Source organism: Meleagris gallopavo, chromosome 6 (assembly GCF_905368555.1).
Source record: "Meleagris gallopavo chromosome 6, MGAL_WU_HG_1.1, whole genome shotgun sequence".
Taxonomy (NCBI): Eukaryota; Metazoa; Chordata; class Aves; order Galliformes; family Phasianidae; genus Meleagris; species Meleagris gallopavo.
Genome location: NC_139409.1, coordinates 8,087,436 through 8,105,007, shown reverse-complemented (window position 1 = coordinate 8,105,007; position 17,572 = coordinate 8,087,436). Strand labels below are relative to the sequence as shown.

General features: G+C 48.5%; 1 protein-coding gene and 1 long non-coding RNA gene across 5 annotated transcripts in view; one reads left to right on the top strand and one right to left on the bottom strand.

Moving 5' to 3' along the window:
• LOC146544066 (uncharacterized) overlaps nucleotides 1-6,898 on the bottom strand; it is a 55,911-nt gene extending 49,013 nt beyond the window's left edge. For 3 of the 4 annotated variants that reach the window (XR_014884138.1, XR_014884139.1, XR_014884137.1), the window contains exons 1-2: nucleotides 3,020-6,898; nucleotides 481-2,106 (exon numbers count right to left, since the gene is read on the bottom strand). This is a non-coding gene — a long non-coding RNA (uncharacterized LOC146544066). The remainder of the gene's footprint in view (nucleotides 1-480; nucleotides 2,107-3,019) is intronic. The other variant, XR_014884136.1, reaches the window with a different exon arrangement.
• A 381-nt stretch (nucleotides 6,899-7,279) lies between these two features.
• SHH (sonic hedgehog signaling molecule) lies at nucleotides 7,280-17,545 on the top strand. Its single transcript, XM_085227020.1, has 3 exons — nucleotides 7,280-7,588; nucleotides 11,631-11,892; nucleotides 15,568-17,545. Exons 1-3 carry the CDS (start codon nucleotides 7,280-7,282, stop codon nucleotides 16,272-16,274), a joined length of 1,278 nt encoding a protein of 425 aa, XP_085083146.1. The 3' UTR covers nucleotides 16,275-17,545.
• The last annotated feature ends 27 nt before the right edge of the window (nucleotides 17,546-17,572 follow it).

Sequence of the window (17,572 nt, the reverse complement as noted above, 5' to 3'; positions counted from 1 at the left end):
GGTCGGGCAATGGATGAGGCATATGGAAAATTTATTGCGCTGTAATTGTGTTATGTGATATTGATGCTGCAGTATTAATGACTGCAAAGTGCCCAGATTGCTTCAGATGGCCATTTACTGTCATTGTTACTAATCTAAATAAATAAATAAGAGCAACTGAACTGATGTCTCTAAGATGTGTTTCAAAGCCACCCAGTGACATGTATGAAAGCGCTTGTGAACAGAGAAATCAAATGGTATCAGGGACATTTTTTATTGGGGTCAGAAAGAAATAGAACAATTAAGTCATTTTCAGTCATATACAATATATTAGGAACTCTTTTAACAAGCTCAGGGCTAAACTGACTGGCATGAACAAAGCGTTTTAAAAAGCTGGGGTGTAAATATGCCAGAAATAAAGAAAGAAAACATGTAAACTGTGCTCAAAAATAGTCTGCAAATGTAAGGAAACAAGAAAAACTAAGACAATCATGCACATACCTCTCCTGCTGCCATGGCCCAGTGAATACAGTGGTTACCATGGCTGGATCTGGCTACGAGGTGGACTTTAGAGGGCAAGCTTTGTTCCTGATCTCTGCCCAAACAGAAAGCCTTGATCCAGTCTGTTGGTTTGTGTACTTTGGGCAAGCCAACCTCACATTGCAAAAGGCAGCAAGTTAAGTTTGAATTTATTTCATGCCTTCAGGTTTCTCTTAGCATCCTCTGTCTGGCTGTCATATCATACAGCCTGGGAGATGTATTATCATCTGATATTCCAAAATATGACTCGGCACTTTTCCCTAAATTGCAATAACAGTACAAGGCAGGCAGACAGCATTACTTGCATTTTGTAATGCTATTCACGCATCAGTCTTCTTTTTTCCTGAATAGAAATCAATATCCTAAAATGCAGGTCTTACTGAATAAGTAAATCTTTTATTAACCATTTGTGGATAATAATGATATCTATCAAAAAGAGGCTCGTTTTAATGTTAAATTTATGCACTTTTATTAGCTGCTATTATCCTTGGAACAGAAAGCAATGAGAACAAATCTGTTGAAACTAAATAGCTTCTTCAAAATCAGAGGAAAGTTTGTGTGACCCCAATACAGCTATGAGAAGACCTGCTAGTATTGATCATGGGAAAAAAAATCTCTTTTGGCTCTTCATACACCCACAGCTACCAATGATCATTGACTCAGTTGCCCAGATATATTTCAGAGATAAATAACCAACACCCAAATAAACATAATAACTATTAATATTCCATTTAACAATTTTTAAAACAACTATATATATATATATAATTTCTTTTGAAGGTTTGTTCTTAGCAGTGTTTGTATGATTGAAAGACAGGATCCAACTAATGATCAAGAGTGCAAGTAAACATAACCAGCAGGACTAACCCTTAAACATTCTCATATTCATAGCCAGTGTTTAAATAGCTAGATTTCAGTATCTCTTAGCTTTATGGTTATATCTCTTAACTTTATGAGTGCCAAGGTACTTAAGAAATATGTACTGTGATTACTTCTCACCTCTGTGCACTTGGTTACATTCACACCCATGTATACACACACACATACAAATTCAAGGTATATATGGGAGAAAGGAAGAGAAGCAGAAAGGCAGGAGGGAGGGAGGGAGGGAGAGAGGAAGGGAGGAAGGGAAGGGAAGGAAGAAAAGAAGAAAAGCAGGAGGGAGGGAAGAAGGAAGGAAGGAAGGAAGGAAGGAAGGAAGGAAGGAAGGAAGGAAGGAAGGAAGGAAGGAAGGAAGGAAGGAAGGAAGGAAGGAAGGAAGGAAAGAAGGATTCACATTTATTTAGTCTTAAAATAAATAAATAAAGCTCCAAAACTTTTCCATGTGGTTTGATGCTGCCTTTTTTTTTTTTTTTTTTTTTTTTTTCCTTCTTCTTCTTCTTTTTATCCCTTTTTAAATTCAGCACCAGCCTTCCTGCTGCCTCTCCCGGCACTGCTGGGGGCTGTGCGAGCCGAGGAAGATGCTCGGAGCTGCTCCCATCGCCGAGCTCCCCTAGCGGCTGCTTCCCTCCTCTGGCACCGCCTGGATTCCAGTGCCCGGGTTGGGGTTTTCCCCCACTCATGACCAGGAGGAAGTGGCTGAAAGTGCTGCGGATCACAAACCAGGAAGGGAAAACTAAATGTTAATAATTTCTACCTGAGGATCTCGGTATGGGAAAAAAAAAGGTCAGGTCATCCAAGGAGACTGAGGAAGACCTGGTCTAAGGATTTTGCTGTAGTTGTACAACTAGACACCACTTATTGCCCTGCTGAGGGCATAAAGAATTCTATGGGACGTTCTGTTTTAGAGTCTGAGTTAACAGAAAATATGCACGCAGAGTATGTATAAAAATATCTTATGAAAAGTGCTGCCTACCTGATTCTGTGTGAGCGTGATGGAAGGCTTTACTGACTGAATTCAAGACTATGATTAGCATTAATACACAAGCAGATATATTTAAAAACAGCAAAATCAATGCATGTAGTTGTTCCAAAAGAGGCTGCTTTTTGCCTCTCTGCAGACTGAGAGCATTTTTCCTGTGGCAGAAATGCCTACATACTGCATGACCACAGGCGTATCTGAGCAGGTACCAGGCTTCCCCTCAATTTTGATGGCAAACAAAAAAATAGATGGAAAAACATCTTAATATCTCTCACTGGTGCCAGCGTTTGGGGTTTTGTTGTTGTTTGTGGGTTGTTTTTGGTGTTGTTGTTTTGCGTTGTTCTTTTTTTGGGTGGTTTTTTTTTTGTTTGTTTGGTTGGTTGGTTGGTTGGGTTTTTTTTTGAGGGAAATTCCTAGGAACAAGACCTGTTCTGCTTGTCACTATGCAGGTGTTACCAGCCAACCTGCAGCTCCGAAGTGAAATTTTTAAGTCGATTTTAAAGATAGCAATTGCAATACCACCAGGATAGTCAAACAGGGATGAACTACTCCTTCAAATAAACGAGTTTAGCATCTTTATGAAGGAAGGTGGGGTGTAGAAAAGAAACAAACAAACAAAGCTTGAGATGAAAAGCTTGCCTGATTCTCTGCCATTTATAGCAGTCTTACTTCATCCTAACCTCTACTTTCACTGAAGTTTTTCAGGTTTAATTCACTGGAGGTGAGCATTCGGGTCCCGTGTATCTTGGGAAATATCACAGGTGCAGAAGAGGCTGTGGGAATGAAGCATTAGCACTCTTAAAAGTGATCACTGATTTCAAAAGTCATATACTAAAGGTGAGCTCTAAAGTTGGTTGTTAAAGGTGATAAGTGATTAAAATCCAGTTAAAATCTACACAAATGTTTGTCTCTCCAGTTTTCAGGAAGAAGCTTCGTGCACCTCGATATTCAGCAAGAACAAATGTATCAGTGCAAGGAAACTCAGGGAGCTTGGCCAACGAACATCACTTGTGAGGTCTGAGCCCTTCCCTGGTTTTATGCAAAGCAAAAACAGCAGACAACTTCAGATTTCAAACAGCAAAGTTGATAAATAATAACTGAGTTTCTCAGAGGTGTTGCTGAATTACAGCAAGGGTTAAGGAGGCAAACATATCCCAGGCCAGTGCTGGGAAAGACTGGGAGCTTTCGCAGTTGTGGTAGAGCTGCTAGAAGAGCCCATATGGAAGCAAACGAAGTTGGGCCATGCAGCTATTGGAGAAGCTTGTACACAAGCAAGGAGAAGAAGACTCTTTGGGATCAGTGGTGGATGTACCCACGGCACTGGTTCTTGCTGTATCCAGGAGTATCAGGACCGGATGACCCAAGAGCTTCCAGAGTTTTTAGATTTGAGGCATTAGAGGTCCAATAGGGAGCTCAGGGGCACTGCCAAGAGGGACTCAGCTGTTAGCATATGCTTTCTTGGCAAGGAGGCCCTGAGGGCTGCTCACTTCTGGGGGTGCTGTGGCTGGGGGCCATGGGAAAAAAGTGCGGAGCAGCTCTTTGAGGGCTGGGACAGGGCCCAGCCTCCATGCTCATAGAACAAAAAGTTGGCCTGTATGCTTTGGGACATCAAGGCCCAGCACTGACTTTTATAATCCACAACCGAGGAACTGATCTTTCTAAGGTGTTCTGTTTGGTGGTTCTTACTGTTGTTGTTCAAATGTGCCTGCAGAGCAGGCAGGGGTGTCTGTGGGTTAGGCAGTGATGTGTTGGGAAGCGTGCCTGTATGTCAGGCAGGGTTCTGTTGGGCAGAAATGTCCATGTGTATGTCAGACGGGATATGTTTGTTGGGCTGGGTGTCCATGAATTTGGCAGGGCGTCCGTGTGTCGGGCAGGGTTCCATTGGGCATGAATGTCCACGTGTTGGGCAGAGCGTCTGTATGTCAGACAGGACATCTGTCTGTTGGGCTGTGTGTCTGCGTGCTGGGCATTGTGTCTGTATATCAGTCATGCGGTCTGTATGTGTCAGGCAGTGTGTCTGTATGTCAGGCAGTGTGTCTGTATGTCAGGCAGTGTGTTGAGCAGGGACTTCCACGCGTCAGGCAGTGTGCCTGTGTGTCAGGCAGGGATGTCCATGCATAGGCAGCGTGTCCGTGTGTCAGACAGGGTGTCTGTATGTTGGGCAAGGATATGTCAGGCAGCATGTCTATATGTCAGGCAGGAGGGGATGCGTCGGGCAGGATGTCCGTATGTCGGGCAAGGTGTCTGTGTGTCAGACGCTCTCCAGCAGCACCGGGCAGGCGGAGCACGGCTGTAGGGGCGGGGGCGGTCAGGGGGATCCGTGCTGAGAGCCCCCCGTGGTTTGTGTCCCCCCGGCTCTGGGAGAGGTGGAACTGCAAGCCCGGAGCGCAGGGCGGGTCAGCGGGCATACCCCGCACCCGGCCCCGCTCCCGGCCCCTGCGGCCGCTCTGAGGCTGAGCAGAGCCCCCCGCCACCCAGCTCTGCTTTCTTTCACATCTAATTTGATAGCAGGGTGATTTCGAGCTTCCCACAGTTACAACTTTTCTTGATTTCTCCCCTTGCTCCCCCCCCGCGCATTTATTACTCGCATTTAATTAATTCCTTCTTTGCGTTTCCTTTCCTGTTAATCTTTGGGTGACTGCTCTGTACATATGGCAATCTGATAATGAGGGAGTTTATCCTTATTCCCTATACTTGATCCTTCCAGGATATCGATCATCTTTCCTTGGGGAGAGGGACAAGGTAAGAAGGGTGATAAAAGATTTGCAGGATCCCACACCATTAGGGGCAGCTTTTATTCCTTGGCACTGTTTAATCAACTGTTCTATCAAGTCATGCTGTTTAAGCAACCACATCAAAAGAACGTACCCTCTTTTGTATAAATTATATATTCCTTGTATCTGTCTTCTCGCATGCACGCAGACGGGAAGATAAAACTTGAGTGTGTTTTTCATGGCACGAAGCAGGCGTTTGGCTGTTAGACGGCTTGTTTCTGCAACTCGACGGGCTGACAAAAAAACTCGCAGACGAGCAGCTGCCTTCCTCACTCCTTACCCATCCCCACGTTAAAAACGCCGACATTTCAAGTTGGGAAAGAGAAAGCGGTGCTTCACTGGGAGGTTACGGAGAAGCATAAGTAACAGAAGAGAAAAGTGGGAGCACGGGAGGGAAAAGTCGATCAGAGTTTCCAATCACTTTTTTCAAGCTCTTTCTCTAAACTTCACCTAAGAAAGATCACTTTGTCCCTTGCAAGTTGGGGTGGTCCTCCATGTTGCTGTTCATGGCATGCAACTTTTTCTTGATTCTTTTTCAACCACTTAAAAACTAATTTTAAAGTCCATTTTCGCGTACTTTAAGTGGATTACGACTCAGACGGGAAAACTCCCATATCACGTCTCGCTCCAAAGAGCTGCATTTTATTTTTCCTTAAATAAAGCTGGTTTTTATTTATTATTTTTGCTAAGAGAGTGGACTTCGGCTACAGCGTGTCATCTCGGGACTTTTGAGAGCTCTCAAAAAGCTCCTTCAAGTTTCTGGACCCTGGGACAAATCGCGTGCTCTCCGGAGCAAAAGCAGAGGAGCCCTTAGCAGCGGCGTTTGTCCATACAGGACCCTGCCTTTCCGCCCGACCTGCTCTATCAGCCCCATCTCTGCAGTTCTGCTCGTCTCTCAGCACCTTTGTCTGATCAGTCGCTTTTGGAGACCGGGGATAAAGACATCACTTGCCACGCTGCACGAGATAACAATTAATTTCACATTAAACTTATCCCCCCGCCATTCACTTTGCCGGGATCGATCGCTGCTAATTGTGTTTGCGGATGCTTTCAGCGCGTCGCTCTCCTTCAAAACTTAATGACACCCCGCGAGGAGGTGTGAGAGCCGAGAGAGCCGCTCGGAGCGCAGAACAAAGCGCAGCGCTGTGCCATCCCTGACCGCGGCCACTTCCCGACTCGCTGCGTTATTTTCAATGGGGACCGCTCTGATTTTTATTTATTTACTTATTTGAAAATAAACGCTGCTGAGGTGTCCGCGTGATGCAGACTGGCAGCCAGCTGCCTCCTCCTATCGGTTTTTCCTTCCTCCAAAGCAGTCATTTATCAGCTAAAACGTGACTGTGGTTCAATGCGCGGCTGTACGAGGGGAGCGGTGTCCCTTGCCATGGGAAGAAACCTGTTACAAAGCCCCCGAGGTGGGCTCACCCTCACACGGCACTGTTTCCCCTTGAGCTCTACCATTTCCCCAGTAGGTTTCTATTTGCGGGGCTCCCCGATAATTCGGCATTTTATGAACTGCCCTCAGAAGCCCGCCTCGCACCCCTCGAACCTGATGTATTTTGCATTTATTATTATTATTATTGCGCAGAGGCGTCTGTTCCCTTACTGACAAATGTACCATTCTGCCAAGAAAGTTTTTTTTTTTTTTTTTTTTTTTTTAAGGGGGAAAAAAAAAACAGTGTGTAATTGATGTTATCCCAAGAAAGCGCAATCCCCGCCCCTTTCAGCTCCGAGCCCTTCAGGTAAAAGGAAAAAAAAAAAAAATCTTTCAAGAATTTGTTGCCTTTTTGAGGGTTAAAACATCAGAAGACAAGCTTGTCTCGCCTTGGCCAATCAGCTCTCGGCCCTGGCAGCTATAATATAGAACTAAAGGCAGACTCCTCTCACAAGCGTCTTGCTTTGCTACCATTAAAATCAGACCCTTTTTGTCTCTCGATTGCTGTCTCCCGACCAAACTCCGATGTGTTCCGTTATCAGCGACCTAAAGGCTGCCATTCCAGCACCTGTCTTGCTAGGGATCGGTGGATAGTATACGATCAGAAAGCAGACAAGGACATAGGAGGAGAGAGAGCTCTAGAGAGACAGCCAGGGATAGGCACAGAGAGCTGTGAAGTAATTGGATTCAATGGACGAAATGCTGCTGTTGACAAGAATTCTCTTGGTGGGCTTCATCTGCGCTCTTTTAGTCTCCTCTGGGCTGACTTGTGGACCAGGCAGGGGCATTGGAAAAAGGAGGCACCCCAAAAAGCTGACCCCGTTAGCCTATAAGCAGTTTATTCCCAATGTGGCAGAGAAGACCCTAGGGGCCAGTGGAAGATATGAAGGGAAGATCACAAGAAACTCCGAGAGATTTAAAGAACTTACCCCAAATTACAACCCTGACATTATTTTTAAGGATGAAGAGAACACGGGAGCTGACAGACTGATGACTCAGGTAGAGCCACAGAGATACCTGTATTTGTGTTTGTTAACCTCTCTGAGCACCCCTAAAGGACGCATCTGTCTTAGCATTTTTTTGAGAGCCCCCCTTTTCCCTCCCCCCTTCCCCCCGCCCTCCAAACTCGGCTACTTTCCCCGTAATGTCAATGCCATCTCTCAGACAAGTTAGCGGGGCCGGAGCCGGCGGTGGGGGTTCGGTGCGATACCCGCCGGCATCGCCATGGCGTTGCCTGGAACTTGGGCAGGGACAGCCGCTCGCGTTCGTCCCCACGGATGCACTTTGCTCAAACGAACCGCATCCAGCGCGGAGTACCGCGGGCGCGCAGTGACCGCTGGGCCGCTCGCTCCCGTCGCCGGCGGAGCCCCGTTTTTATCGCTCGGGTTTATCTCTCATTTCTTTCTTTTTCTTTTTTTCTTTCTTTTTTTTTTTTTTTTTCCCCGCTGTTTCACTTCATTTTACCCTTCATTATTTTATTTATTTTTTTTTTTCCCTCGCGAGCGTATTCTATATTTAGTAGGCATGCAGTCGTGCACTCACAAAAGGCAGCTGAAGCCGGATCGACCATGGCTCTCCTGATTCCGTATGATAGAGCTCGTATTGCAATACCATCATTTGCGATTGTGCCCACCAGAGCGTAAATATATTGATATTTCTTTAAGGATGCTCGCCGTCAGCGCTCTGGTACTTCCATAGGGGAGGGACTTGCAACTTATCGGCATTGCATCACCTTCGGGTTTAAAAAATCTGATGGCACAAGGTTTACAACCGGGTAAATATTGGATCTCGGGCGGAATCGGATTGCGGAACCATTTTATGCAAAAAGAGAGAGAGAGAGAAAGAGAGAGAGAGAGAACCTCTCCGAGAGTCACCTCGTAATTATTATTCATGCTCACCAGAGAGCTCGGTGAAGTCAATTGCTCTGCCAATCCCGGAGTTTCTCAAACTACATGCAATCTAGGCACTGGAAATGGGTTTCCTCCAAATATAGGTCAACGGCGCTTTTTTTAATATTAATACATTTAAGCCCCACCTTCAGCGCTAGAACAGGACTCGCGGGGAAGGACGAGGCGGGGAGTGGACGCGGAGGGGGTGCGGGGAAAGGCGGGAGAGGAAGGGGGGGGGAATTTCCCAAACTCTCCCCGCTCCTCGGCCTGATTTTCCGCACGTTTGCCGGCTCTCCCGGGGCGCTGGGCCACCATCTCCTCCCGACCACCTTAAATCTCCGCGTACCTCGGAGCGCGGCGACGCGCCTCTGCCGGGGCGGAGCGCGGAGCGCGGAGCTCCGTGTGCGGTGCGCGGAGCTCGGAGCGCGGAGCTTCAGCCCCCGCGCCCCGCTGAGCGCTCCTCCACCCTCTCTGCCTCCGCATCTCGCATTTTCAGCTCCACTTAACTCCTCTCTCGCCCATCGATCGCGCCGGCTCGGGTTTCACCCTTCCCTACGCGAACGGAGAGGAGGAGGAGGAGGAGACGGCGGCGGCTCCGCGGGAGATGGGCTCCCGGCGGGGCACAGCGCGGCGGTGCGGGCGCGGAGGAGCGGTGCGGGCCGGGGGCGGTGCGCGGATGCCCTCCCGGGGCACAGCTCCAGCCGCATTAGCCGGCAGCGGGTGAACTCCTGACCTTCTGTCAACTTCCCTCAGACGAACGGAACGAAAACAAATAGTTGTGTTTTTTTTTTTCTTTCTTTCTTTCTTTTTTTTTCTTTCTTTTTCTTTCGACTTGCCGCGCTTTAGGCACAAAGAGGGAAAAGGGCTGGGTTGGGGCAGAGGGGACCAGAGGAGAGGGGTCGGACTCGGGGGTTGCCGTCCCGCGGCCCCCCGCCCTTCGCCTCGAGCCCTTCAGGCATGGAAAGATCTTCCCTCGGAGAGAATTGTTAGACTCGGGGAATAGCCGCCGAATGCATTAGCCGCGGGTTAATATTAACTTCGGAGGGGGGTGGAAAAAAAAAAAAAAAAAGGCAAACAGAGCTCGGTAAGTCGGGTTCTCAACTTTGCAGGTGACAACAGCAGTTTGCTGAGGGCTGCCCCCTCCCTATCCCCCCCCCCCCATCCCGGCCATTGGCTGGATTCGGCCGGGAGATAAGGAAGCCAGGTCAGCACGATAAAGCTGGAATTTGTATGAAATAAAATAGCCATCTCGCCTAACGCGGGCACACGGCGGTGCGCGATGGGAGGAACTCAGAGATCAGCTTGGCATTTAGGAAGCCCACCAGGTTGTTTACACTGACAGGTACCTGTTAAGTGTTTCCTTCAAGCAATTCATTTGTGAAGAGATTAGGAGCTGGCAGGAGAGGGCTTGTTGAACAACTTCGCCTCCACACAAAGCGTCGGCGGAGGCAGCCCTGCTGAGCTTCACGGTGGCTGAACAGAATTGGGCTTGATTTGTGGCACACGACCCGATGAATTAATAAATAGTCTGGGCTTCACGGCTTTTGACTCCGACAATCCAGCTCAGGCGGAGTGAAAGGGAGGAAAGTCCTTTAGGAGGCCGTTCCCCTGCTTGATTCCCGACTCCTTGCGTTCTCCGGGCCAGAGGCCGGGACGGAGACCCGCCACTAGGGCTGCTAGCGTGATATGCTATTATGATATCCTCGTATTGTGATATCCTTCTATCGTGATATCCTGGCACTGTGATATCCTGCTACCGTGATATTCTGCTATCCCGACTTATAAATACCCTGACGTCCTGCCATCTCCATACCTTGCTTGTCCCCGTACAGCTCTGCAGGAGCACCTCCATCCTCCCAGGTGTGCAAAGGGGGAAAGTAAAAAAATCCCCTCCGCTTCCTCGTGCTCTGCTGCAGGGAATGGGCTGAAAGCAGCCTCCCTGGCTCTTTGCACCGAGCGCTAGGCCACAGAGTCCAAAGTGAGCTCGTGATTGCCTTTGATATCTCTTGGGGCCATGTGTGCTGCTGGAATTGCTGTTTATGGTGGTGATAGACACACGGGAAGTTTCTCGTTGAACAATCTTGTCACGTCCCTCGGAGTGGGGTCGGAAAAGGGGTCAGAAAAGGGGTGGCCATGCTTGGCCCTGCTGGGAGCTGGGAAGGGGCCTTTGTGGGAAAGGGCATCCCACTTGGGGCTGTATGTGAGGGAGAGCTTCTGCTTGCCTCTTGCTGTGGCTTTACCTCATGTGTATCCGTGCTGTTTGTAGCCATGAGTTATTTCCCTCTGAAAAGGGGGGAAAAAGTTGGCCTTGTGTGGTTTTTCTAGCTGTGTGCCTTTCAGTCAAACGCTTTCAGTGCTGATTTCTTATGGCTGGGGGCAGCTGCAAGTCCCTCTCCCTGTAGAGCTGGTCATTCCCCCTCATTGACCCACACACCAATCCTCTACACTTTCAGGGCTCCGTATAAAGCTCACTCCTGAATCTGCCCACAGTGCAGTTCTAGGTGAGCCCAGCAGCTTGGGGGTGTGAAGGAAAACCCCATAGCACTTCCCTACGGGGCCTGAAGCCTCTCATTGCACACAAAGGCCCCTCAGCATCCCTGTAACTCCACTGCTTGGTCCTCTCTTGCTTTCCATCTTCCCTCTCTGAGCCGTGTTATCATACGTCCATGCTGAAAGCAGAGGAAACGCTCCCAGCCCACCCTGCTTTGAGGACTCTAATGAGTGATGGGCAAGGAAAACAACAACAACAACAACAAAACAACACAAAAACCAGTAGCACATAAAGGCTGTTAACGTGTATTGAGACCCCTTTCAACAGAGAATTAAGCTGAAAAGACCCGGGGAGACATTCCGGGGAGAATCCGTGACTCCCAGATATATGGCGAGTGTTTGTTCTCGGCAGAACTTTGTTCTGGGAAGGGGACAGGGCACTTAGAGCAGGAATGTGGGGCTTTGAGTCCCCGCGCTCCGCTGTGGGGCAGGTGCTGAGGAGGGGGCGGCGTTGCGGTGTTTCACCCCTTCTTGCTCCCTTTGGCTGGGGAGGAAGGGCAGGATGCGACCCTAGGGGTGCGGGGTGGCCGATGGGGCATCTGATCCCGGTGACAGCAGCGTCTCCTCAACGTGCCTTTTCCTGTGTCCCCGTGTCCCCGCAGCGCTGCAAGGACAAGCTGAACGCCCTGGCGATTTCGGTGATGAACCAGTGGCCCGGAGTGAAGCTGCGGGTGACCGAGGGCTGGGACGAGGACGGCCACCACTCCGAGGAATCGCTGCACTACGAGGGTCGCGCCGTGGACATCACCACGTCGGATCGGGACCGCAGCAAGTACGGGATGCTGGCCCGCCTCGCCGTCGAGGCCGGCTTCGACTGGGTCTACTACGAGTCCAAGGCGCACATCCACTGCTCCGTCAAAGCAGGTGAGGCGGAGAGGGGGGACGCGCTGGGGACACCCCCGGGTTCTATGCCCCAATTCCCCGTCCCATCAGCCCTGCCCGTCCCGTCGGGGTCCGGAGCGGAGCGCCCGCCTCTGAGGCACACGTGGGAGGGGAGGAGGGAGGCAAAGAAGAAGAGAGGGGGATGCGAGAAAGAAAAAAAGGAAAAAAAAAAAAAGAAGGAAGGAAGAAAGGAAGAAGCCCAGTCAGCTGCAGCACCTCCTGCCAGCGTTAATTTCGCTGTCAGTTTGCCCAGCCTTCCCACCACCGCCACACGCCCTTCTCCTCCCTCCGTGGGATCTGAGCTCTCCCCATCCGAAGCGATCGCTCGTCTCGGGGCGGGAGCGGGCCGGGAAATGAGCACCGAGCGCGGCCCCTCCGCCGGGAGCCGCCGGGAAATTCCCAGCGCCCGATACGAGCGCATCTCTTTCTGCCTCCCCTCCCTGTGCTTACAACGCCACACGCTGTCTCAATCTGGGAACAGCTCGTGAGAAACCCCGAGCTGCGTTTGGCGCTTCTGAAACAAAATTTTGCTTATTTTAAGTGAACCCCTTGGCGTGTGCCAGCCACCGGGCCCGCCTCCCGGTGCTGTACAGCGGTGTTGTGAGAGCATCTTCCAGCCTGGAGAGTGCTGCAAGTGTCAAGAAACACTTGGCTGCAAAAGAAAATAATGGGCTTTCTCTAAATATATCGATTTACTTCGAAACAGCAAGTAAACAGCATTGGCTTCACCGCGCCAGTCTGTGACTGGGTCCCGATCCACACCGGGCTCTCCGACCCACGAGGGCTTTGTCCTGGGAGCCCAACACTGCTTTTGTTCATCTCCCCCAGCCCTTCGGAGGCTCTGCAAAGCTGCCGGTCTCACAGCGATACGAAACGTCCCTTTCAATAGCGAGGATGGGCTTTATGGCTCAAGGTGTCTGATTGTGGCGCACAATAACCTTATTCCGAGCGCCCACCCTAATCCACCTCCATGTATATTTCATAGGACAGGAGCGACCCCGAGCTGCTCATTGAGATTCCGCACACGCGGACTTTGGGGTGACATTTAGTGCGTGTCAGGCGGGGTCGTGTGACTGTACCACGCGGGTTGCAAGGGAACGGGCTTGAATTCCACCCACTAGGTCTGGTTTCAAACTGTGGAAACCTCGTTTCATGACGGAGCATCTTATGAGAAGATTAAACCCCATAATGGCAGGCAGGAAGATTCTTTATCTAGATCTCTGTTTGCAAAAAGTATGATCCCGGAGACTGGAATGCAAAGAAGAGTTCCCCCAAGGCCTGAATTATTGTCACTGGGACAGGGGAGGGAGAGGCAGGGGTGGTAAAAGGGACATTGATAATGCGCTGCGGCAAGTATTTAGAGCGAGCTTCTACATTTAAAATTCAAATACACATCTTGAGTGCCTTGGAAAAGTGGCTCTGCTGTGCAAATAGTGCTTGGAAGGTCCTGGGTTTTTTGGAGAGTATGTGTGTGAATTGGCACATAGGGTTTCTGCACCTGAACAAATAGGGAGGGGGAGAAAAGGGGGGGAAGAAGCTGGGAAAAAAATGGAAGTGTCCTCTCTTCCAAGAGTGTCTGCATTTATTACATGAATCAGAATGACAATGCTGATCCTTTATTGGATTTTAATTAGAGAACCCAAACAAGCGCTGCTCAAAGAAGCAGATTTTCACACCTCAGCCAATTCACTGGCATGTTTGTAGAGCTGCTACAGTACTAGATCTATTCATCAAGTCCCTGAATATGCAAACAAAGCTGAAGCCAGACCTTTGGTGCGGGCTTGTACGAAGGTGTAGTTTGCTAGCAGAGGGCTCCACATAAAGCACATAGCTTGTTTGTTGCCATGTCTTCTCTGAAGAGGCCTTGGAGATCTTGCTGCTTCATTTCTGAAAGAGAAGTGATAAAGTCGTTAGCAAATCAATAATGTTCTTATTTTCGCCCTTCCTGTCCTTCCTGAGAAAGTCATTAGGAGATGCTCAGAGTGTTTATGTAAATCACGATAGTAGCTTCAGCACCGGTCAGAGAAACAAAACATAAAATCTGACTACCTTTAGGAGATAAATTACCAGGACTCTGAATTGGCACAGTGAGAATTGGGAGAAACCAAAGGAAGGCAAGGGAAGGCTCAGGAATGCTGGTGACTGCAGCAAAGGCACTTGATTGCCCATGGTATCATGGGCTACAACCCAGTGCAGAGAAGTGAAACCCTGCAGTCCCTAGGCTAGGCCTGGAAATCAGCAGCGGTCCTTTCAAACTGCACTGCACAAGGCTTAACTTTCCAAAAGGAATTTGCAGAAGAGACTTGAAATCCGTCAAGTCCTCTCATCATTTCTGATTTGTTAAAGCCTGTAATTATTTTTCCTGGTAGCTCTCAAAAAGCAGCAGTGGTAGCTACAGCATTCAGTGTCAAAACCCTGAACAATTCCAGCAACAACTGAGCGCGTGTTCAAGAAACATAGAGGTGTGGTGCCTAGGGACATGCTTTTGTGGGCAGTAATGGTGGTAGGTGGGAGTTTGAACTAGATGATCTTAGAGGTTTTTTCCAGCCTTAATGATTCTATGATTCACATGAAGGAGGTATCTGGGTTGGATGCAAGCATAGGGATGCTCTGGGACCACTAACTCAGGACAGAATCCTGCTTTTGGTGGAGTGGAGTAGTGAGAGAGGGGTTTTTATGTGGAGTGAATTGAAGTCCTGGGGACTGCAGGGCAGTGGCGTTACAGGGAATGAGGTGCAAACCCCAGAAATGAGAAGGCAGCGAAGTCTGTGGGTGGAGGTCTTGACAAATTGGGCTTCTGTTCTTTCCATGAGAAAGCTATCCTTTTGCCTTGTGGCATTTGCTGCCTGAGAGATGGGCTTCTTCAGTACAAAATGCCATGAGCAGCAAGCAGAGCCCTAGAGCAGGAGAAGACACTCTGCTTGTAGACCTATGCACTACCTGCTGGCATCTGTGAGGTGCAAGGCAAATAGAACCCAAGTGAGAAGTACGTCCAGAAAAAAAGAAAAAACAACGCTTATTCTGGAACAGCTATTTCAGCAGAGAAGTTTTGACTATCTTGTTCAAGGAGGTGAATGCAACTGACAGGGCTTGCAGGGCTTGTAACTCAGCAGGAGGCCAAGCATGGTGACATGGTGCTGGAAGGGACTCTTGTAGCCAGCTGCAATGGGGACATACTGGTTACCAGGACTAGTGGTGCTGGAGAAGACTGGAGAAGAGCAGGCTCAGGGGAGACCTAATCATTCTCTACAACTCTATTAGAAGAGGTTTTGGCAAGGTGAGGGCAGTCTCTTGTCCTCCAGGATAGCAGCAGTTGGATGAGAGGGAATGGCCTCAAGTTGAGCCAAGTTCAAGTTGGATATTAGGAAAAACTTCCTCTTGGATAGAGTTGTCTGGCACTGGCATGGGCTGCCCAGGGAGGTGGTGGTGGACTTACCATCCCTGGAGGTGTTCACGAAACGTGGAGATGTGGCACTCAGGGACATGGTTTAGTGAGCAATATTGGTGGTAGGTGGATGGTCGGACTTGATGTTCTTAGAGATCTTTTCCAAACTTAATGATTCATGGCTCTATGCTTGGAGCATGTTGGGAAATGTGTCCCTGCACCCTGTCCCATTGGTCACCCCTTTAACCCCTTGTGTCTCTCTCCTTGTGCAGAAAACTCAGTGGCAGCCAAATCAGGGGGCTGCTTCCCCGGCTCGGCCACAGTGCACTTGGAACATGGCGGCACCAAGCTGGTGAAGGACCTGAGCCCTGGAGACCGCGTGCTGGCTGCTGACGCAGATGGCCGGCTGCTCTACAGCGACTTCCTCACCTTCCTCGACCGGGAGGACGGCTCCCGAAAGCTCTTCTACGTCATCGAGACGCGGCAGCCCCGAGCCCGGCTGCTGCTGACTGCGGCCCACCTGCTCTTTGTGGCCCCCCAGCACAACCAGTCGGAGGCCACAGGGCTCACCGGCGGCCAGGCGCTCTTCGCCAGCAATGTGAAGCCTGGCCAACGCGTCTACGTGCTGGGCGAGGGCGGGCGGCAACTGCTGCCGGCGTCCGTCCACAGCGTCTCGTTGTGGGAGGAGGCGTCAGGAGCCTACGCCCCGCTCACCGCCCAAGGCACCATCCTCATCAACCGGGTGCTGGCCTCCTGCTACGCCGTCATCGAGGAGCACAGTTGGGCCCATTGGGCCTTCGCGCCATTCCGCTTGGCTCAGGGGCTGCTGGCCGCCCTCTGCCCAGATGGGGCCATCCCTGCCGCCGCCACCACCACCACCGGCATCCATTGGTACTCACGGCTCCTCTACCGCATCGGCAGCTGGGTGCTGGATGGTGACGCGCTGCATCCGCTGGGCATGGTGGCATCAGCCAGCTGAGAGTGGCTGGAGAGGGACAGAAATGGAGTGTGGGAGAGAGAGAGAGAAAAAAAGAAAAAAAAAAGGGGGTGGGGGGAAGGAGAAAAAAAGAAAAAAAGAAAAAAAAGAAAAAAAGAAATAACCCAAATGGAAAGAAAACAGAAAAAAAAAAAAAAGCAACAACAACAAAAAAAAGGAAAAATAATACATATTTTTAAAAGAGAGCACGGATTAAGACTTAAAAATAATAATAATAAAATAATAATAATTAAGTAGGACAGTCCAAAGTAGACTTTAAGGGAAACAAAGACCCCGGGAAGTTCTGTTCCGTTTAGTTTATAAATATATATATATTTTTATTTGTTCTTTTGTTGTTTTGTTCGTTGTTTTGTTGCTGTTGTTGGTTTTATTTTTTCCTCCTCTCCTGGATATTTATTTCTTTGGTATGTCGAATAGATGTTTTAAATGATATGAACCGGACCTTCAAGAGCCTTAAATAGTTTCTTTGATAATTTATTATCATGCGAACTGTTCTCACAGGGGAAAAAATTATTTTGTGAGGCCGAGCAAAACTGCGCAGAGTCTATTTTTCTACATGTCACGTGTGTCCTGACTTTCAGAAAGCAAAATTCCGTACTTTCCCATCTCTCCATTATGTTGCTCCTTCATTTCAGCGAGTCTAGAGAAACAAGCAAGCGAACAAATATACAGAAAAGGAAGACAAACTTCATGGGGGTCCGTAAATTATATTTTTATACACAGAATTGTAAATTAGATTTTTTTGAGAGATCAATACTTAACTGAATCACATTTCGTTTTTTGAAATAGTGTAAAATATGAGAATATATTATTTTAATTTAAATAGTTTCAAATGTAACGTCATTTCCTGTATTGTTTTCCATGTCTCTTAAATATTTTTGCTCTGTTAAAAAAAAAAAAAAAAAAAAAAAAAACCACCATTTGGCCACGTTCATGGAAGTCAAGACTGTTACACAAACTCTTTATTTGAAAAAAAAAAAAAAAAAAAAAAAAGCCGTAAGAAACTTTGTTATTTTTAACTTCAAGAAAAAATTTATTAGAAAATAATATTTTTTAAGAAGCGCACATGGCGGCAATTCTGTGACGATGGAGACGGTAGTTTGTACAGAGGGGAGAAAAGGATGTTTTGCATTAATAAATTGAGAAATAACTGCTGTAAATTTACTAAAATGTATTTTTGAATATTTTGTAATAGTTTTAATAGTTTTATAGAAATAAAATGTGCCATGCACAGTCTGGTTAGTATATAATAACTAAGAGTTCCTGGTGCATCCCATTTT

Bases quoted from the DNA above. Each gene is read 5' to 3' on its own strand.
- SHH (XM_085227020.1), top strand. From the start codon at position 7,280: ATGGACGAAATGCTGCTGTTGACAAGAATTCTCTTGGTGGGCTTCATC. The intron at 7,589-11,630 runs GTAGAGCCACAG...GTGTCCCCGCAG, and splicing joins CTGACAGACTGATGACTCAG to CGCTGCAAGGACAAGCTGAA. The intron at 11,893-15,567 runs GTGAGGCGGAGA...CTCCTTGTGCAG, and splicing joins CCACTGCTCCGTCAAAGCAG to AAAACTCAGTGGCAGCCAAA.